This window comes from Myiozetetes cayanensis, unplaced genomic scaffold, assembly GCF_022539395.1.
Source record: "Myiozetetes cayanensis isolate MyiCay16 unplaced genomic scaffold, myiCay2020 scf3, whole genome shotgun sequence".
Lineage (NCBI taxonomy): Eukaryota > Metazoa > Chordata > Aves > Passeriformes > Tyrannidae > Myiozetetes > Myiozetetes cayanensis.
The window spans coordinates 9833762-9855385 of record NW_026087521.1 but is presented as its reverse complement, the minus strand read 5'-3'; the positions used below and the strand labels follow the sequence as shown (position 1 = coordinate 9855385).

Here is a 21624-nt window from a genome sequence, read left to right as displayed (position 1 = left end):
AGTTTGAAACTGTATGATTTCCTAGATTAGAATTGGGCATAAATATTAAAAAATCAGAAAAAGAGAAAACTCAAGTGATTAATGACCAGTGATAGTAATAAATACCATTTTCAGAAATGTGCCCAAAGTATTGTCTAATTTCAGAATCCCAAACCATAGCACCTAAGAACTCTCTAGATCTTTGAGTTCTACCTACCTCTTCATTTCTTCTTATTCCATAATGAAATAATAACAATTTCTAAAAAAAAATCAAATTTAAAAAGTAAAAGAAAAGCTTAAAGCTGCTTGCTCTTCTCCCTGTTTCAGACATTTCTCTAACACCCTGATGGCAAGACCATTCCAGGTAGCCATCTAACTTGTAGGCTAGATTTTATTGCTACCTCTGTATGTAAGTGCACAGATTCCCTCTTCCACCAATATCCTCAGCCTAAAGAAAGATTAGAACCAGATTTTACACTTTTGAGACAAGTACTATAAGTGGAAGCACATGATGAAAAGGATGAGTAACATCCCCTTCACCATCACCACTATCTCCCCTCTGCTTTGGAAGGAATTCATTGTTGGCTCAGACTGTGCTGCAACCACAGCCACCAAACAAACTCCTCTCAGAACCTGGAATTTGGCATCTATTCCACTATGTCTGCTTAACTATGGTTGTTCAAGCAGACAAAAGTCTGTAGCATTCTCTGGTAGCTAAAAGTCTAGATTTCACATCTGCCTCATCTTAGGTGGAATTTACCAAGCCCAGACCTTGATCCTAGGAACAAGCTCAATACAACAAAACAGAAGAATCAAGTTTTGAATTAATATATCTCCACTGCTTGGTCTGTCTTTCTGTAGATCGAGCATCCTCATGCCTCAATTTCAACAGAAAGGTTGTTTATGCAAATGTAGCTGCAAGAATACCCTCAGTGGCTGGTCATCAGAATAGTTCTCCCTCCTCCATGTCTATATGGCATGGATCCCCACTGCTCCTGGGAACACAGACTTCTCTAGTGCTCACCCAGTGAATCCCACTGCACAAGATTTAGCTTCAGGTTCTCAAAGTTTCTTTGCCTGGTATTTCCATGACTGGGAATCCCAGGAGATGCCAAAAGCAAATCCTACCATTATATGGAGGTGAGGGGCTTTTTTTGTTATTTTTTGGTTGGTTTGGTTGGTTGGTTGATTTGTTGATTCTTTTTTTTCAGACTACAGGCTAGCAGGACAGGAGAATGCTCCTAATTTCCAGGCCACTTGAAATTAGGTATTACAGTATCTAGGCAAAGTGGACCCTCACTGTCTACAATTTTCTCTTAGAGCTAATTAATTCCTGAAGACACTAGAGCTTATATGGCAAACTGACTAACCCATAGCATAATGAGCAGTGACTGCTTGGACTTTCAAAATAGCTTAAGGAATAATACATGCTAACCACACATATCAAAACATTGTGCTATTAGTCAGTGTTACAGGCATGTTAATTACCCTTTCCATAGTGTGTGTGTTACAATGCTCAAAAAATTTATTTTTTAATAATCAAGCCACAGAACGGAGGCTGAGATCACAAGAGTCTGGCTTACAAGAAGAGTCTGAACTAAAGCCACAAAAGTTAAAATGGAAATTCTGAGTGAGATTCCATTCCCAACTCCACGTGTTTTATTTTGTTTATGAAATAAATAATTCAGTGGCTGAAAAAAATAATTGAAAGATTTTCTTGAAAAGGAAGAGTGAATACCACTGAAGCCCTATATTTCATATTTCTTTCTCAAAACAGATGTCAGAAAACAGCAGCACTAAAGACCACTAAAAAACAAACAAACATGAAAGTAATGGATAAAGTAGCAGATGCAGATTTTTACTTAATGTGATAATTCTTCTCTTTGGAAAGACATACAACTAAAACAGCAGTAGAAAAGCCTTTTCAAGAATTCACCTTCCAATCAGTAAAGCAGATAGTCAAGGCCTGGCTAGGGCCAGCATCATGTGTTGCCAGTTCCTAAAGGCTTCTCACTGCAGAGTGAACTCATGAGTAATTGACAACTATGGTTAGATGAGACAAACTACAAAGTGCTTATCAAGGGAAACACTAATTAACAAGTTCAAATACCTGTTCACACAATATGGGTTGTACACTGGAGACCTAGTCAAGAAAATATTTATAATATCCAGAGATAAAAACCCCAAAAGAAAGAGAGGTGTTGGTGTTCTATTGAAAGGTGAGACTTCACTTAAAGGAGTTTGGGTTTCTGAACAAAGTTTCAAAAGGAAAGATCAAATCCTGAGAATGATATTCTCAATCAGGAAAAGAGAGAAATTATTATATTTATAAAATATTTAGAATAAATACAGTCAGACTTTAGATTTAATCATTCTCTTGAAAAAGACTCATTTTCTTTCCCTCCTCCCCCCACATACACTTTGGGAACAAAAGCTCCTAATAGACTGTTGGAAAGAGAGACATTATTTTCAAGGTCTTTTGCAACAGGCAGAGAAAATGTGCCATTTAAGGTGGGCATTTGGATCAGTCAAGCATTACAAGGAACACTGGACTAATAGATGTGACAGTGATGGGTTTTATAACATCCGTGTTATATAATGTCTTGATTTCTGTAGATGGTGAGTAGCAACTGAGCTGCATTGGACAGTGAGAAGTCATCTCTCAAAATAATACAATATGACAGGCCAAGTGCATTTTGGTTTGATTTGCACAAGAGATGAATATAGAATATCTCACAGCAGGGCAGCCATTCCCATATCAAACTAATGAAGTCAAAGGTGCTTGTAAGTTCCAGAAGTGTGGGGGAGAAACTCTGTGTTTTTCAAGAGTGTCAGCTTCTGTACTTAATGACTAGTGTACTGTAATACAGAATTTAAACTAAAAGTCTACCATGAGTGGATTTGGGGGTTTTATTTATTTCTACATCTCAGTGGCAGCCAGCATACAGAAAACATGATACAGCAAGTTCAGCATGTGGGGACAATCATGTAGTTAGGAAGCAATGCTTAATCTAGTTGGGGCCAGTAATCTCTGGATGTTGATGCACAATGTCATGCACTGCCTTGTAGCATTTCCACATGGATGATCTGTTACTCCGCAGCATTAGAATCTGCATTTGATTTCTTATTCTCTTATCTACTCCTCAGGGATTCAGCAAATCCATCAGAATTTTACAACTGCCATTCTTTCTGGGCTGTGACACATATGCAATCAAGGATTAAAATCAGGCTTCTAAAGCAGTTGCCACTTGCAGCCTCTGCTCTGCTCTTCTGACAGAGATTGGCAGTGCCACCACAGAAAGCCTGAAACCCCAGCAAAGCACCTTCTGAACACCCCAAGCCTGTTTATTAAGGTACATGGATCCACTTGGAATATAATGCTTAGCTAAGAACAGCAGCAACAGAAACTGACTCATAAATCATGCAGCAATCTTGGTCAGAAGTAGGGCAACAATTTGGGCGGGACCCATCTGAGCCATCTGATTTTATTCTGCTTCTCCATGTGAATGAACCCTTGGACTTCATCACTGTTTACAAGTTAGTAAAAGGCAACCTTTCCTAAAGCAATTGTTTCAGGACAACAGAGATTCTTCAGATGCTTTGCAGATTCTGATTTTACTTAGAGCTATACAGACTCTCAGTTTTCATTGGTTAGATTTTTTTCCCCACTTTATGTGAAATTTTCACAGTCACAAATTAAACAGAAATGAGGGTTTGCTGCACATCTTTTCTGAACCCCATGAAAAACTCTGTTAAGTCACTGTCTTCGCTCTCTCCAGACACTTGGGTGCAATTTTATAGCAAACTCAGAAGTATTATATAGTAAATAATGTAGGCTCTTATTTACAAGTTTTTATTATACAGAGTGAACAATCAAAATAGCTGTTGACTTTAAATGATAAACTTTTATTCTGAATATACTGGTTTTGCACAATAATTAACACAACAGTTCTAGGATTATAAACTTTTTATAACATTATTGTACAAATTTTTACAAAAAAATTATTTTTCCAGGCTTGTCAAGTTCCACAAAAGTGTCGAGAGAACACAAGAAAAGGGAGAAAGACCTGCCTGCCTTGTAAGAGCAACCAAGTCTTTTTTTGCAGAAACGCACACCGAGCATTTCAATAAAAATATCCCAGAAAGCATGATCCAGACATTCCATACAACACAAGAAGAGAAGACAGCTTTGTCAGATCACAATCGCAATTTCATGGCATCTGAACAAGACAGTATCCCTTTAGCCTCAGTGAAATATATCTTCAAGATGATGTTTTTCTTTTAAACCATAAACAGGACAGATGCAAGTAGCTGGGAAGAGGGTGAGGCTAACTTTTCAAAACTCTTGAATTGTTTTCAGACACTTTGTTTTAATCTTTTTACAATAGTGTACAATGAGTATTAACAATATTAACATTGCGGTATGAACAAAATAATAATAAATCTGGCCTTTTCTAAAGGCTTGGATGTCTGATGAAGATAGGGTAAAATTTATGCTAAGGAAGGAGTTATTAAGATTTCACCTTCAGTCAACATTCCAAAAACACCAGAGTGCACAGCAGTGCCTTGTAGGCATTGATATATTTCTTAATATAATGGCCAGTCTTCACGAGTGAAGATCCGGGGAAGGTCTTTCCACCTTCCAGCCTGCGCATTGGATTTTTCAGGTGAGACACAGTGTGCGCGGAACTGAGCCCACCCTTTAATCCTAAGGTTCATCTGCCGGGGCCAAGCGAGCTTGGACGGTGGCAGCGAGGTCCTTAGGACGTAGGTGGGTTGCCTTTAAGGGCTAACGAGCTCCACCTGCCCGGGAGTGGCCCTGACCGGGAATCGAACCCAGGTCTCCGCGGTGATAGCGCCGCGCCTTTACCACTGGACCACCAGGGGTTCCTACATTTCTTAATAACCATCATTCTGAATTTTAAGGATCAATGGGACTGAGGTGGTGTTTTGGAATTCTTACTAAGCATGTTTGCTGAGTTTATGTGTTAATGGGAAAAAAAAGGTCTTAATGTCTCTTCAGTGACACCAAAACACTCTCAACCACAGCAAGTAACACTTGGGTTGCAAAGGTCACTTAAAAGGGATACTGCCTATTTGAAACCAGTAAGGCCAGTTTTTAAGTTAGTAAAAGGAATATTGTAGGAAAACTTACAAATGGCAGCAACACTGTTGTTTTTGTCAAGTTAAGCAGTAAAGCCTCAAGCATTAGAAACATGAAAAAGATCATACTAAAGTCTTAAAGGTACAGGACCTAAAAATCTTGTCAATCAAACCTGCTATGTTATGTTAAAAACCTGTTACAAATATGGACCACGGTCAGTGTTTTGGCAGTAATGCTGGTTGTTTAAATGAAAAACTAGAAAGAAACCTTTCATGTTAAGTCCTCAAATCACGTTTTGCACAGTACCATGCCGTAACAACTGTAATGGTGGTTGTTTGTCAGACATACAATACACTGCATGACTTCTGTGTAAACTGAACTAAGTTAAGCATTAAGTTCCCTTAATGCTATTTAAAGGATCGGAGCAAACATCAACAGAGCTTTTTACCTGGCTTACAATTTTTTACAATATATTGTAATTTGAAAATATTTCAATTTAAAGCCTAAAATCAAGTTTCTTCTTTCAAAGACAAGAGAAGATAACTATGATGCATTATGCGAGAGTAAGGACACCCTTCTGTGTGAGAATTTGTATTTATTTATGTGAGTTTTTTCTATTGACTGGTGTTCACATTTTGAGATAGCCAAAGTTCACATTGCATTTCTCATTTTCTATCTGTGTTTTGCAATTTGCAGATATCGGAGAATGGTATTTTGAAAAAATCTTGCCCATCACTTGGATATTTTTTAATATATAAAGTTTTTTTAAAGTATTGAGTTCTATGGGCACAGAGAGCCAGATCCTGAGTTTTTAATCAGATGGGTGTAGTGATGGAAGGCTAAGTGTTTATAAGAAACATGATTCTCCAGGTCACATAGAGAGGCAGAGGAGAGGAACAAAGGACATTTCTTCTTTGGATCACCCAAGAGGGCTGTGTGTCTGCATGGCAAGGGCTTCTCCCTCTTTTTGCATTTGAGCACGTTGAGGGATGTGGGATGAGAGCAAGAGCCACAGACATTTTCCATGGCAGTACGACTTTGTGCCTTCTCTCTTTCTGCCTACAGATTCTAATAAAGTGTTTAGTAAGTAACTTCAAATATGCCTTGCCAGTACTACCCTTGCCAATGCTAAATAGTGTAACTTTTCCATGAAGGGTTTCTTTTGAGAAACTAAGTGAAAACTACAGAGAACTTAACATACTGACAATCTTTCAAGAAATTAAAAGAGCAAAATGCAAACAAATGTGTATTTTAAGTAATCTTAGAGTAAAAGCTATGAATGCAGTAAGTATTGGCCTATTCCTACAAAACTTTTTTCTCCCATAAAATGTGAATTGACCACGTCAAGGAAAAATACAGGATGCAGTCTTGGCATTAGAAACACTAAACACAACAGGTGACAGGCTGAAGTACAGCAATATGACTGAAAAGAAGAGCTCCAAGTTTACCTTAACCCATATTATCAACGTTAGCTCACCTTCCCTGAGGAGGACTTGAAGTCATCCAAGACATTATTAGAGATATTTTTTTAAAAAGCTAAATTTGATCACTGAACAAAAGGTCAGGATTTATTTTTTCTTACTCACTGTATTCCCAAACATGAGAAAATACATAGCTGGAGCCAAGATACATGAGAAACCATGAACCAGCCATGAGTACAAGTACAATAGATGCCTGATCGTTCAAGCCATTCCACGGCTTTGAGGAGCTTCTTCAGTTTTCATAGGATATAAATGCATGTCCAATCATTTTTTTTAAGCTTTTGGCATGATCAAAATTATATCAATCATTTGTCAGCATATACATACCAATGCTTTGCATTCTGTAATTTTTTAGAGAGCTAGTGTATTGTGCCATGTTAATATTTGCATATTGCAGTTGTTAGCAGAACTGTAAAATACCAGCAGTTGCACATTCATTGGTTTAGCTGTCTTGCAATACTGTTTAGTTTTGAAAACTTAGAAAAAAAAGCGCAAATCATACTTTGCATCAACACTATGCTACACTGTAATATTGTAATTTACTGCACCAACCTGTATCACCAATGAGGTTGTATAAAAACAACTTCTAAAGTTATTATTCACAATCAAGTATCAATGTGCATACATATAGATTCAAGGCTCCCCTTTTGTTTATATTTTTTCTAATCACAGCAACCAGGACATTTTGCTGTTAAATATGCTATTTTCAATAATAAATAGCAACGGCAGAAGTTTTAATATTAGGGGTGGTTTTATATGAAGGAAACAAAGGGGGAACCTGATACAAATTTAGAGAACATATACTTCCAAAAATAAATGCATTAAATCTCATTTTTATATACTTAAAATATCTGTACACAGATTTTCATGTGAGATCACTATTCTGTAAAAAATCCAACTCAACCCTTTTGTTACAATAGCTATATTCACCCTATTTTCTCAGCTTTTTCATTGCACAGTATATTCAGAGCTCTGTTTCATAATATAATTTAATATGATTTGATTGCAACACATTGCAATGTTCAGTTTCTCACACAATAAAAGAATCACTCAGTTACCTTTTCAATGAACTATACTCTACCATCAAAGAAAACAAACTGAAAAACAATAACATAGCATCATCATCATGCAAAATACCCTTGGAAACCAACGTTCAAATATCACAAAGACATTTTTTATTCACAAGCATTTTTGTTTCAGCCTTTGAAGGATTCTACTAGCTTTAATATGTAACTGCATTGTGAAAAGGAGGTGAATATTACATTGAAATTAACATTTTTTCTGACAGAATATGACACCAACTTTTAGCTAAACTCTCCAACACCTTTGTATTTCAAAACACAGTAGTTTTCTCCTTCTCTTCCTTTCTTCTTCCTTTCTTCTTCCCTTCCTACATACAATTTATCAACCTACCAAAACTTAGCTGGCTGTATGATTCATTTTGGAAGAATAAACCACTCATCATGAAACATTTCAATCATGCTGAACTTCTAATGAAAACTGGCCAATATTTTCATTTTACTCAACTAGTTTGGACAAAACTGATGTTCAAAGCAGCCATCATGGTGCTAGTAATGTATATTGGGGAGAACATTTTATTTTTTTCCTTTCTTTCTCTTTTTTTTCCCTTTTAAATAACTGTTCATGTAAAAGAATATAAATCTTCAAGATATCCAAAGCTTAAAAGAAATTAAAATCATATACATAAGCTATTGTTAGGGGAGCCCTTTTACATGAAGTCATCAAGATTACAACAACAAACAAATGAACAAAAAAAAAATTTAGATTTCCCCAGTGGAGCACATACAGAATTCTGTTTGGATGGTATAGATGATGCAGCATTCACACACGTTTAAGGATCCGACACTCCAACATGCAGCCACTGTGGGCGCCTTTATGAGTCTCACAACGACTGATCACCAGACACGAGCACTGCTGTTCTGCTGCTGTCTGAATAGCTGACCCCTTCTAAAATGAAACTGAGGCTATCGTTTTGGCCGGGTCTTGGTTAAGTTATGCAGGTTTTGGTTTAGCAAGGTCATAACTGGCAGTGTCTGCTGCCAGATAACAGCCAAAGCAGGACCAGCTGAATTCCTACCATAGACCACAGTGATGGACTCAGACCAGAGGCACCACCGCAGTCAGCCGAATCTTCCTGTCGACAAGAAAAGAAGAAATCATTTAACATTAATTACAATGAATTTTTCTGAGAAGTAATCTACAGTTTAGTTTCCAATATTTTGAACTACCATTGCGGTATCATTTTTGGTCTTTATATATGTTATTTTGCTGACACAACAGCAAAATAATTCCTGGAAGTTTGTCTGATTTTTGATGCAAAGGGTGACATTACTATTTTAACTATTAGCATGAGATAATTAAATACTTTAAAGGTTTACTACAGTCACTTACGAACTAGGTGGGATACTTACACCATCAATTGAGAAATGCTATGGGATATACCTGGGGGCCCCAGAAAACCCCATTTATATTACTTAAAATTACATCAATTGTAAGACTCTTAGTATTACTTTATTGTGAGGAAAGAGAGAATAACAGATAACTTCTTGAGATTAGAACACAAATACCAAAATATGTTTATGTCCATTTCACCAAATGATTGCACATTAAAATGAATATGGTCTGCAGGTGAAGGTATGATCAAAGAGAATGAAAATCCCTTCTCTATCTCTGATGTTGTATTTGAGCAGGAGAACCAAATTTCCTAGCGTGCTTTTCTTACATATTTGATGCTCCCCTTTGAGTGCTCACTCTGAGCTGCACTGCTCTGTCATGCATCAGTGGACCCTACTATTCCTTATGCCACACAGCAATCACACCTCTTTTCCTCATTCCTTTCTACCATTCATTGATGTTCTTTGGTCCCACTTTGCCTGTAACGCATAATATTTTTCACATTATGGACTTTTTCATTAGCCTGGTTGAAATATATTTGATACCTGTTCTGGAGCCTGTACCATCTTACACCTTGTTTCTCAGGACTGATGCAAACTGAGGTTAGCACCTAAAACATCAGGACAGTGTTCCAGCCATCCCCCCATTTCTTTGTCTGCAGAGTCCAACACTCATGGGTAGCTCTGAAGGCTGAAAATACTTGGTCTTTCTCTTGTTTTCACTGTACTTCCATACCCATAGTATACAAAGACAGTTTCCATTTTCCAAGAGATCCCAAGCCTCCAAGGACAAGAAAACAGTGTAGGTGGAAAGCGACTTAGATATATTAGCAATTAGGGAAACTTCTTTAACAGGAGCAACACATTCAGGTAAGGACAGATGCCTGCAGCACCTGAACAGTAACAGAGCCTGGCTGCTGGCACAGAAATAGAGAAATATTTTAGAAGAGGAATCAGAGGAAAACCAACCAGCAGGAAACAGCTCCTGGTTCAGACTGGCATGTAATGAATATTCAATGTAGCTCAGAAAAGGCTGGGGGCAGGAGGGTGGGTCAGCATGGGGATATACAGAACACAAGCAGGAAAAATAAGGAAGGGTCATTAAACCATCTTTAATTTATTGGCATATCCTTAAGAAAAACCTTCCAGTGCTAGGAACGTAAAATCAAGATGGAGGAATGAAAGCCAGTCACCAATGAACCATCCCAAAATAATACATATCAGAAAGATGGTGGAAGGACAATAATCAGTAGCACAGAACATTGTCAGGCTACCAGCTTTATAAGAATGGCAGTATAGGACATACAGCAGAAGGGTACTATGTAAAGGATAATACAAAGTACAACAGCACAAAAATGTTACAGGAAAAGGGAAGTGTGATGGAATCTCTGTGGGTAAGAAATTTCAGAGTCTGATAATAAAAAAGGTAACACTAGGATTGCACTGCTGACCTCCTGATCAGAGGGCAATATCAATGTTATGAGAGATTGGAGAAGCCACATAAGGACTGGATCGAAACTTGGAACAGTCTTTGAATCTTTAGGGGTGCACAGGGCCCTGCTCAAAATTATTAGTGGAGTTGCTCTGTATAGCTCTAGTAGCTACATAGACCACAATGCAATAGGATTTAGCATTTTTGTGTGAAAGATCAGGCCAAACAAATCCAAAATAAGAGATAACAACTTAAAGAAAGGTAACTACCTGAAAATTACCAAAAGCAGTTAAAAAACCAAACAAACAACCTCAAATCCAAGAAAACAGAAAAAACCTTAACAAACAAACAAACAAAAACAGAACGCAGGGAAAAAAGCCAAACAGACCTAGAAGCAGCATATCAAAAAGCAAGTTCCTTACAAGGATCCAGAAGAATATTTAGAAATATTGCATTAGATAACCAGGTAAAATTCATGCTCCAATTAGAAAAAACAACCATGAACCATCCACACCTAAAAGAGCAATCCCAAAACAAATGAAAACACATCACCACTACCCTTCACCAAAAAAACACACAACTCATAACCAAACCCACAACCCAAAAGAAACACCGTTGCCTGAATCAGTAGGGAACTTAAGTACATTGACATAGAGAACAGGTCAGAATTAAGAAATCAAGTTTGCTCAACAGGAACAGCAAAGTACATAAAAATGGCAGATTAAATATAAACAAGGAAATTAAAAGGGTTGATAAATAATTTATTATGAATTCACTACAAAATATGATGAAAATTATAGTAGAAATTTTTTACTAAAATGAAAGCACAAAGCAAATATGAGGTTAGGGCAACTACTTCATAACAGAGGTGTAAAGAGGGAATCAGGGGATTATAGGGCACAACAAAACTTCAGTGAGTTTTCTGTGTCAGTTTTAGTTGGTGAAAACTTTAATGGTATTCCCTCTACATACAATGTATTCTTCAAAGCAAGGAGGTCAGAGTAATCAGAATCAGTTGGGGAAAAATATATGGAAAATCACATAAAGTAGATGAATTAGACTCAATTCTTATCAGGATTTATAATATTCACCAAAAGTCTCCTTTAGAAACTTGGATGTAAAATAAAACCCAAAAAACCAAACAAGACCCAAAAATTAGCATTCAAATTCCTTAGAAAGAAACAAAAATTCATTCTGCCCTAAAGCAAATTGCTCATGTTATCTACCATCCTTTACCAATAGTGGCCATTTTCAGATATGTCTCTGTCATGCGATAGCTTTCTGATTTAGTTCTATAGCTTTGGTTTACATTTTTTGTTTTGCTTTGGGTTTTGTTTGTTTGTTTGTTTGTGTGTGATTTTTTTGTTTGTTTGTTTGATAGTACTCTAGAAGTTCAAAATTCCTGAGGTTTCTTGTCAACAAGGAAGTCTTAAGTGAATTCTGCTGCACAGATTTGGGGTAGCATGCTAAGACTTCAAGATGCATTGAACTTTCAGGTTTATTTAGTTTGGCTTTGACACTATTTGCATCTGCATTGTGTCTTGTAATGCAGCTTTATTTCTACTCAAAACATCTAAAAATAAACCTGTTGCTTCTTCCTCACAGTGACTACCATTGAAAACCAGAACTATAAGTAAAGGTTTCCTCTCACATGAATTCAATGAACAGAACTCAGTGTTACTTTTTGGTATTTAAGATTTCTTATCACTGACATTACTTAGACAAGTCTTCTTTGAAGCAGTAGTCAAAAGTAAAGAGGAGATTTAAAAATTTTCAACAGAGGGGATATGTCTGGAGAGTAAACAAGAAGTAAATTGAAGACCTTAAATAAAATTTTGCATAAGATGAAGGAGAAAATATCTTTACAGTGAAAACGGCATCAAGTATGGATACAGAGTAGATAGGCCTCCACATACAGAATAATACAGTACTAATCTTACATCACCTCTGCATTACACCAAATATTGGGTTAATTACATTGATAAATTAATCCTACCACTACATGTATTTGAAAAAACAAACAAACAAACAAACAAAACAACACCTCCATTCTGTTGTCCATTTCTATTTGCTCTTTGAGATTTTGTTTCAACTACATCACAGTTTATGGTCACTGCTCTTACATTCAACAGTCATACAGTGTTCATATTGGATTGAAAAAAATATTTTAATATCTTTTGCTCTCTCTCTAGGACTACACAGAGCAGTTTTTAAGGGATTCACTATTAACAATAGTAGAGAATGTCTTGAAAGCCTCATGCAGGAGATGCTTCTTCTTATTATGAATTACAGTATTAAACTGTAATACACAAAAGTATACAAGGTTTATAGATATATTTCAAGGTCACGGAGATTTTAACCTCATATTGATCAAAGCCACATTGAATTTCTGAGGTTTGTAGACCAATTTGCAGTGGTAAACTAGCAGTTTGCCAAGAACAATTTCCAAATATTGCCTCTGGAATCAGTTATTCTTTTGTGTCCTAAGCCAAGACAGAAATAGTAATGGCAAAGAAGGTACAGTAAATCCTACCTAAATTAATTTTTTTCTCCCTAACATCAACATTGTAATTTTATTGTTTGCTTTTACTGTTGTGAACACTAAAGAAAAAAAAAACAAACAGCATAAGAAAAGAGGAGAGAGTCTGATTATATGCCAATTTACATGAATTAAAGAAATCAACAGTTTCATGGAAATGACTGAGATTTCATCATTAATTTAAAACCAGATTGAGAAAAACATCAGTTCTGAGTGGTCTTCAAAATGCTTTATTTGAAAACCCTTCCCCTCTTCTTGAGCTTTAAAAAAACTTCTCAACTCTTTCATGTTAATAATGTCATTTTTTGAGATTTCTTCTGAAGTATCTTATAACAAAGGTATAAAGCATTATTTTATCCTATCTTTACATTATCTTATCTTTATCTGTGCTAGTGGAATTAGACACTGATCTATTTTTAATCAGTTTCACTGAAATTTTCTAGCCCATTACATTAATCATAGAAAAATCCTGAATAACAAATCAGTTGGGGATGTCCTTCCTGTGCTGTCTTCAAAATAATATTTCGTATATTATTTCTCTTTGAAGAGAGAAAGAATTGTAAAAGACATTTGAAAGAATTGTCTTTAGCCACTTACATTTCATCAGAAGTGTATAATGAAATTTCTTGTGTTAATAAATCACATGTCAAATTTCCTGGCACACCTGAGGTAGATAAATGTCAAATCTAAATGTCATCTCCTTCATGTCATACTTCACTGTGATAACTCTAGATAGGATTATTTTACATCACACACTGTGAAAATTATTCAGCACTTTCAGAAAGGAAAGGAATGCTTTTATAAAACCATATATTCATTGTTAAGTATCAAACCCACATATTTGTTGTTATGTACGAACATTTCCTTGAAGACAGTACCAGTTCAAAATTTTAAAAATAGACATGGAACTAAAAATACATATACATACATACGTACTTGTTACTCCTTTAGAAGTAGACTAGAACTATTTAATGTACTAAAACTTTGCCTGTAAACCATAATAATTCACAGAACCCTTCATGCTACAATGACTTATAAAAGAGTAAAACAACAATATCTGTCAAAGAACTTCTGATCTGGCCTTCAATGTCAGTTGATTACCTGAAAATTATAAGCATGTATTTAAAATGCTTCATATTGAATGGATAACACCTTTGCTTTTACATTCAACAGTCATAAAGTGTTCATATTGGATTGAAAAAAATATTTTAATATCTTTTGCTCTCTCTCTAGGACTACACAGAGCAGTTTTTAAGGGATTCACTATTAACAATAGTAGAGAATGTCTTGAAAGCCTCATGCAGGAGATGCTTCTTCTTATTATGAATTACAGTATTAAACTGTAATACACAAAAGTATACAAGGTTTATAGATATATTTCAAGGTCACGGAGATTTTAACCTCATATTGATCAAAGCCACATTGAATTTCTGAGGTTTGTAGACCAATTTGCAGTGGTAAACTAGCAGTTTGCCAAGAACAATTTCCAAATATTGCCTCTGGAATCAGTTATTCTTTTGTGTCCTAAGCCAAGACAGAAATAGTAATGGCAAAGAAGGTACAGTAAATCCTACCTAAATTAATTTTTTTCTCCCTAACATCAACATTGTAATTTTATTGTTTGCTTTTACTGTTGTGAACACTAAAGAAAAAAAAACAAACAGCATAAGAAAAGAGGAGAGAGTCTGATTATATGCCAATTTACATGAATTAAAGAAATCAACAGTTTCATGGAAATGACTGAGATTTCATCATTAATTTAAAACCAGATTGAGAAAAACATCAGTTCTGAGTGGTCTTCAAAATGCTTTATTTGAAAACCCTTCCCCTCTTCTTGAGCTTTAAAAAAACTTCTCAACTCTTTCATGTTAATAATGTCATTTTTTGAGATTTCTTCTGAAGTATCTTATAACAAAGGTATAAAGCATTATTTTATCCTATCTTTACATTATCTTATCTTTATCTGTGCTAGTGGAATTAGACACTGATCTATTTTTAATCAGTTTCACTGAAATTTTCTAGCCCATTACATTAATCATAGAAAAATCCTGAATAACAAATCAGTTGGGGATGTCCTTCCTGTGCTGTCTTCAAAATAATATTTCGTATATTATTTCTCTTTGAAGAGAGAAAGAATTGTAAAAGACATTTGAAAGAATTGTCTTTAGCCACTTACATTTCATCAGAAGTGTATAATGAAATTTCTTGTGTTAATAAATCACATGTCAAATTTCCTGGCACACCTGAGGTAGATAAATGTCAAATCTAAATGTCATCTCCTTCATGTCATACTTCACTGTGATAACTCTAGATAGGATTATTTTACATCACACACTGTGAAAATTATTCAGCACTTTCAGAAAGGAAATGAATGCTTTTATAAAACCATATATTCATTGTTAAGTATCAAACCCACATATTTGTTGTTATGTACGAACATTTCCTTGAAGACAGTACCAGTTCATAATTTTAAAAATACACATGGAACTAAAAATACAAATACATACATACGTACTTGTTACTCCTTTAGAAGTAGACTAGAACTATTTAATGTACTAAAACTTTGCCTGTAAACCATAATAATTCACAAAACCCTTCATGCTACAATGACTTATAAAAGGGTAAAACAACAATATCTGTCAAGGAACTTCTGATCTGGCCTTCAATGTCAGTTGACTACCTGAAAATTTTAAGCATGTATTTAAAATGTTTCATATTGAATGGATAACACCTTTGCTTTCACTCAAGAGTCATTTCCAGTTCCAATGCATGGTCCTTCATAAATTTTTGTGTTACCCTCCCTTCTCTGGACTTCCATAGAAAGCTGTCAAAGTTGTACAGCTACTCATGCACTGATCAGGGACATAGAGTATTCCATTAAGATGTATCCAGTTGTCTGGTCTGCTAATAACCCTCAAAGCTCCCACTGACGCTCCTGGAAGCTGATTGGAGTAAGACAGGAGGGGCTAAAAACTTGTAAAGCCTTTTCTTTATTTTCAGGCATGGCAAACAAAACCACTGTGCATGTACAAAGACTAAGCCTTTCAAGGCAGTGATAATGACTATTTTGTTATCCTTGATGAAAAGGAAAAAAACCCACACCATGAGGTTACTGAACCTGATCAGCAGTTTGTATCTGTGTTGGCTTCAGTGATTTTAATAAAACTACACAGATTAATGTCCAAAAGAGAACCCATTTCCAAAATCACAAAGTTATTAAAAACAAGATGGATGAACAAAATTACCTCTATAACTTTCTGCTGCCAAAAGTCTATCAGCTAAAATTATATTCCGTGAGTTTCCTATCTTAAGTAGAAAGCCCATTTTGGGCATAAAGAATTCAACTCAAGGTGAGCCTTTGCTGCTTTATGTACATTGGACAGTAGCTTTTTAATTAAAAGAAGGTTACTTGCAGAGTAAATTGCAAGAGTAAGAACATGAGATATTAATCTAGACTTTAAAGTGAAATACCACTGGTTTAGGGGAAGGGACTTTCACTCTTTCTTACAACCTTCCACCATGGCTGTGCAAGTTCCTAGGTTTGTTAGAAATTAGATCATTTAAATACAGAAAAGGAAACTTCAAAATTACTCAAATACAGTTGTTAAGTAGAACTTTTAAGATATTTTTCACTGTTGTTCAAGCAATAATAATTGAATGTACCCCTAAGTTCAAAGAGAATATAAATTATTGAGGAAATGGGTTTTCTAAATTGCTACAATTTTCAGTATTCTACTACACGCACTCTGAAAAATGCCCTCTAAGCTTCCAGTTCTACCTCTCAGTTGGCTTCACTTTGATAGACATGTGAGTATCTCCCTCTAGTGGTTTTCACAGCAATAATGTTGATCAGAGACCCCTCCAGTCACAAATTTTATACTCTTTATCTCAGCAGTTCTCTTGTCACTATCCCAGCAGCTAATGACACAGTCCCACACCATTAAATTCAACACAGTCTAATTGCCAAGGCTTTCCTTGTGAACTCCAGAGTCTGCACTAGGTCAATATACAGGCCTTACCTATGTAGTTAATTAGATTGATGCCCAATATTATCTCCCATCATTAACTGTTGTGTTCATTTGAATCCTTAGTCTTCTCAATAGGAGCACTTAACATAGAGCACTCGTCCTTGCTGTCCCTAAGTAAAGCTTTATTTTCACAGGTATTACAGTTCTTCTACTTACTTTGTATCTTTTTGCAGAAACCTCTCTTCTGTTCATTTTAAGAAGGACAAGGCAAAAATGCTTAGAAAAGAATGATATGGACTCAGTTGATACATGTGCAATCTCAAAGGGTCAACCATATAAACCCAACAGGTTCCCTTGCCTTTGTATGTGCTATGGGAGAGGCCCTTGTGTTCAGTAATTATGATTTATAAGGCTCCAGACAGGCTTTTTCATATTTAATTTCCCTTAATATTGCAATAGTAATTTGCTCCAGATTGTTGCTTTTGGGACTTGCTTCATTCTGTTTTCTTTTGTATGCTCAGTAAGTAAAAAAGTCTGCTAATTTTTTAAGCCAAGAACAAAACAAAAAATTAGAGAAAGTAACTGACCATCCACACCACATGAAAACTTGCAGAAAAATGAAGATAGGAGCAGACGTCATGGCAGAGGCACGACTCGTTGTGCATATAGGCTGATCCTATTAATAACGGGCAAAGTAGCGAGTAGAGGAAAGGAAAGAAAACACAGAAAAAAAGACATACAAGATGAGATATCATGCAGATTGCTGGCAGTTAGCAGAGTTAATGTGAAAGCATCCACCCAAGAGCAAGAGATTCACAGCAAATTTTGCAAATAAACTTAACCAAAACAATCCACTGTTACAAAACACATGACTTACACACTGATCAGCACATCAAGCTAGTGAGCAAGAGTTGTACTTTCACACACAATCAATATTAGGAGGGTTTGGGATATTTACAATGGTCAAATAGCTTTTGGATGTTTCTTCAACTTCATTTAACCTTTACTGGCCATTAAGAATACTTCCTTTTTAAAACAAAATTTGGTTACTAGCAAAAAATGTATTGAATACCAACTGGACTTTTTTTTTTTTTTAATACTACTGACATCTCAATAATTGTGCCTCCTTACAAGAAAAGTAGAGCACACTGGAACATAACTTGGTATACAGCATTTATAGCCACCTAACTGCATTGCTTTGGGACAGTCTTTCCTTTGCAGAAATTGCATGAGGCATTAAAAATGAATTTTAAAAATATTTATTGTATCTAATGTCTGGCATTTTCATGTGCAGCACTTTTTGTCTTGAAATTTATTCTGAACAATTTAAATTCATCATAATCTCTTTCATATGGTATTTTGAAAGGTAAGGCAAAAAGTTTATTAAAAATAATTTAGATATGTGGCAAAGTTATAATTTTTTGCCTTCAAAACATCAATACAATACAGGAAGTACTAAAAAGCACTATTTTGGTGATTTCAGTAAAGCACTTTCATGCCTGTTAAGAACATGACCTAAGGGCAATACAATTTGCAGAATTAGAAACAACATCCTAAACCCCATATAACATTCTTAATTATTTAACAACACTTTAAATAATATTTGGAAACATTATTATAAAAATACAGTTTTTAAGCCAGGATTATCATGTACTTGTGAAAGCCATTGAAGAACTAGATTTCACAGCACCATACAGAGACCAACAGTGTTATCCTCACTGCTGTCTCGGGTTTTATTTAGTGAGAATCATGTGTGAAAGCACAATGATTATAGGAAAGGCAGATAAGAAAGCAGCTGTTAATTTTATGTTAATCATGGGATATTTGAAATAGAGTGACTATGGTCTAGAGTGAACAGTATGTTTAGTGATAAATAGGTTACCGGGTACCAAGGTACGCTTAAACACAGTTTTCACTACTCTTCTAAAACAGCTCTACAATTGTCTTTAAAGATACTCCTAAATTCTAACAAGTTCAATTTTACCTGTTTGGCTTCATCAAAACAGACATCGGGACCCTTTCTGTATCTAGGTTGTTTGACCATTTCACAAGGATTTGGTCCTTCATCTGTTTCTCTGGTTAAGGAGAATGACTGTTTTTCGTGCATCGTACATCAGCAGGATTGACATTCTGTTTTTATTTTCATGGCAGAAGGGAAGATTTATGCTAATTCTGATAGTACTGAAATAAACATCAATAGTCACAGTTCTTTGTTTAAAGAAAACCAACCCAACCCTCCAGATAAATCAAAATGAAATACCCTTTTTCTAACACTGTTTTATTCAAGAAAATAAACATCCTGCCTAACTTTTTGGAAAGTGTATTTTCAGAACCATACACAGAAAAAAAATAAAAACTGCATTATTTTAAGATTTTCTGTATTGATTTTATTATCATTGCATAAATATTAAAGAAAATATTTCATAAAGTAATAGACTTTCAATGGTACTGATTGGTTATAGGTTATGTTACCACTGAGTTATTCTCCTAAAATGAAGATACACAGTAAAAGCAAGGAAACATGTTTGGAAAAGTAGTGCTGTATACAGGCTGAACATTGCAGTGAAAGCCTATAAAAATGACTGGTTCTATTATGTGTACACTTATATTACCCCAAATATAGAAAAGATCGTCCCACTGTAGGTTTTGATGGTAAATGACAGAAAAACTAATGAGATCTCATTACCATCTCAGTGATGAAGCAGACAGGAGAAATGCTGTCCATACTAACAGCAGAATATCAGGAGAGAGGTGGGAGCAGTGACACGCTATTAATTAGCTAACTGTAAATGTGAGATACTGCTTTAGCTTACATCTCTGAAATCTCTAATTGCTGATATTTAAGTGCAAATACTAATTTTTTAATTACACCGTAGGTATATACACCTAGAAGGTAAACTATAGTGTTTTTAAAAAACTGAGCGCCAAAACTTTACTTATCTTGGTAGCTCTAACTTACACTTGAAGCAATCTTATTTATGCAATACCATAGTGTACTACAGCAGCTTCAGTGCAACAAGTAGAGAGGTCAAAGGCAAGAGAAGGGAAAAGGATGGGGAATTTAGCTCTACAGATCTACATCGACCTTCATTCATATGTTATCGGACTCACCTCCCATCTTCTCTGCCGTGGCTCAACTGAAAGGGAAGTTGAAATGTGGAAATATCCTAAGAGACAATATCCACAAGCAAAGCTGTACCAGCCAAAAGGAAGCAAAGTGTAATAATAATCATCTGAATAGCACCCAAAGGTCATTCTGTCTGCTTGGGTGATGTTATGCTACATCTGCATTTCACAATGTACCTTAGTTACAGAAAAGAGAGAATAGCTTAGTACTGCATAGTTGGAAAAAAAATAAAATAGTTCATTTAGTCAATATAAGCCCACCCAGCTCCTCTGGCTGCCATTTGAGGTCATTTACTGCTTTCTAGAAGTTTTAGCCCACAGGAAAATGCAAGTCATGTGCCCATTTCCCATCAAACCTGCTTCATTTTCTATGGTGAGCACTGTCCATAAATTCAGACAGTGGCAACAGTTAATCAAACTGTCATGGACTGAAGCCAATTAGAATATTAGGCTGTGTTTACATAGTTCTGTGATGATATCCCAATGTAACTTCCTTTTCAGTCTGAGCGTAGATGGAATTCCAGTTTTATTAATGTGGCAATGAATGCATTGCTTGTGCCAAAGAAACAAAGTCATCTGTACTACCATCTGCTTTTCTTTCAGAAATTGAAGAGGCTGTCTAAAGTAACTTCCTGACATGGACAAAGGTATTACTAATTGTTTTCCATATTCTGTCATAATAATCCCAGTTATGATTTGATTTACCACCGTGGTAAATCTGGCATGCTACCCTTGAGCCAGTGTTGCAGAGAAAGACTGAAGTGAATTTCTCCTGACCCAGAATATGAGTTTATTGTTTTTATGTATTTCCACCACCATAGTATCTATAGCAGTGAATAGGATAAAGCAAAGAGATTGGCATGGAGGTGGTTGTAAATCAGAACAACCTTTCACGTGCTTTTAACTTTAATGCATGTGTTGTAGGGATTCTGCTTAGCATGTAAGCCACCTAGCATGTCTGCCAGCTAGCTCTGAAGAAATGCTATGCTAGCAGTTGGATAAACTCCAGTCTTCAAAAGCTAAAGCAGTTTCCACAAATAAGCGGTTTCACAGATTTCACAGAATATTTTGCATTGGAGGGAACACACAAGGACCATCAAGTTCAACTCTTAAGTGAATGGTACCTACAGGGATCGAACCTGCAACCTTGGTGTTATTGGCACCATGCTGCAACCAGCTGAGCTAATCTCCATTGTCACTGGCTCTGAGCACACACTATGCTCCCATGAATTAACCATCTCAACTTTCCATGACCAAACACTCCTATCTTGGCATTGCCCATTTTTGTTATTTCTCCAGACCAACATACCCTTGTTTTTCCTAAAGGCTGAAGAAACCCAGGGCTCTCAGACTCTCCTTGCCTGTCCGGTGCTCTAGACACCAACCTCTTTGGTGGCCCTTCACTAGACTTCCTCTAGTATTTCAGTGTGGTACTGGGAAGCCCTGAACTCTACACAGCACACTGGATGTTGTCTCAGCAGTGCTGAAGAGATGGGATGGACCAGTTCTCCCAGTCTGCTGACTACCCTCTTGCTATCACAGCCCAGGATGCAACCAGCCCTCTTTACTGCAAGGCACAGG

The 21624-nt window shown here is 36.0% G+C and overlaps 1 protein-coding gene across 5 annotated transcripts in view; it reads right to left on the bottom strand.

Annotated features, from left to right (window-relative positions):
* The window catches only part of CACNA2D1 (calcium voltage-gated channel auxiliary subunit alpha2delta 1), an 843568-nt gene that overhangs the window by 447421 nt on the left and 374523 nt on the right, over nt 1–21624 (bottom strand). For 4 of the 5 annotated variants that reach the window (XM_050325466.1, XM_050325463.1, XM_050325464.1 and 1 more), the window contains 2 exons: nt 18902–18984; nt 3863–8719 (listed from right to left, as the gene is read on the bottom strand). In XM_050325466.1, coding sequence (XP_050181423.1) covers nt 8603–8719; nt 18902–18984 — 200 coding nt within the window. In that variant the 3' untranslated portion in view covers nt 3863–8602. Of the gene's footprint in view, nt 1–3862; nt 8720–18901; nt 18985–21624 lie in introns of those variants that run through there. The other variant, XR_007630104.1, reaches the window with a different exon arrangement.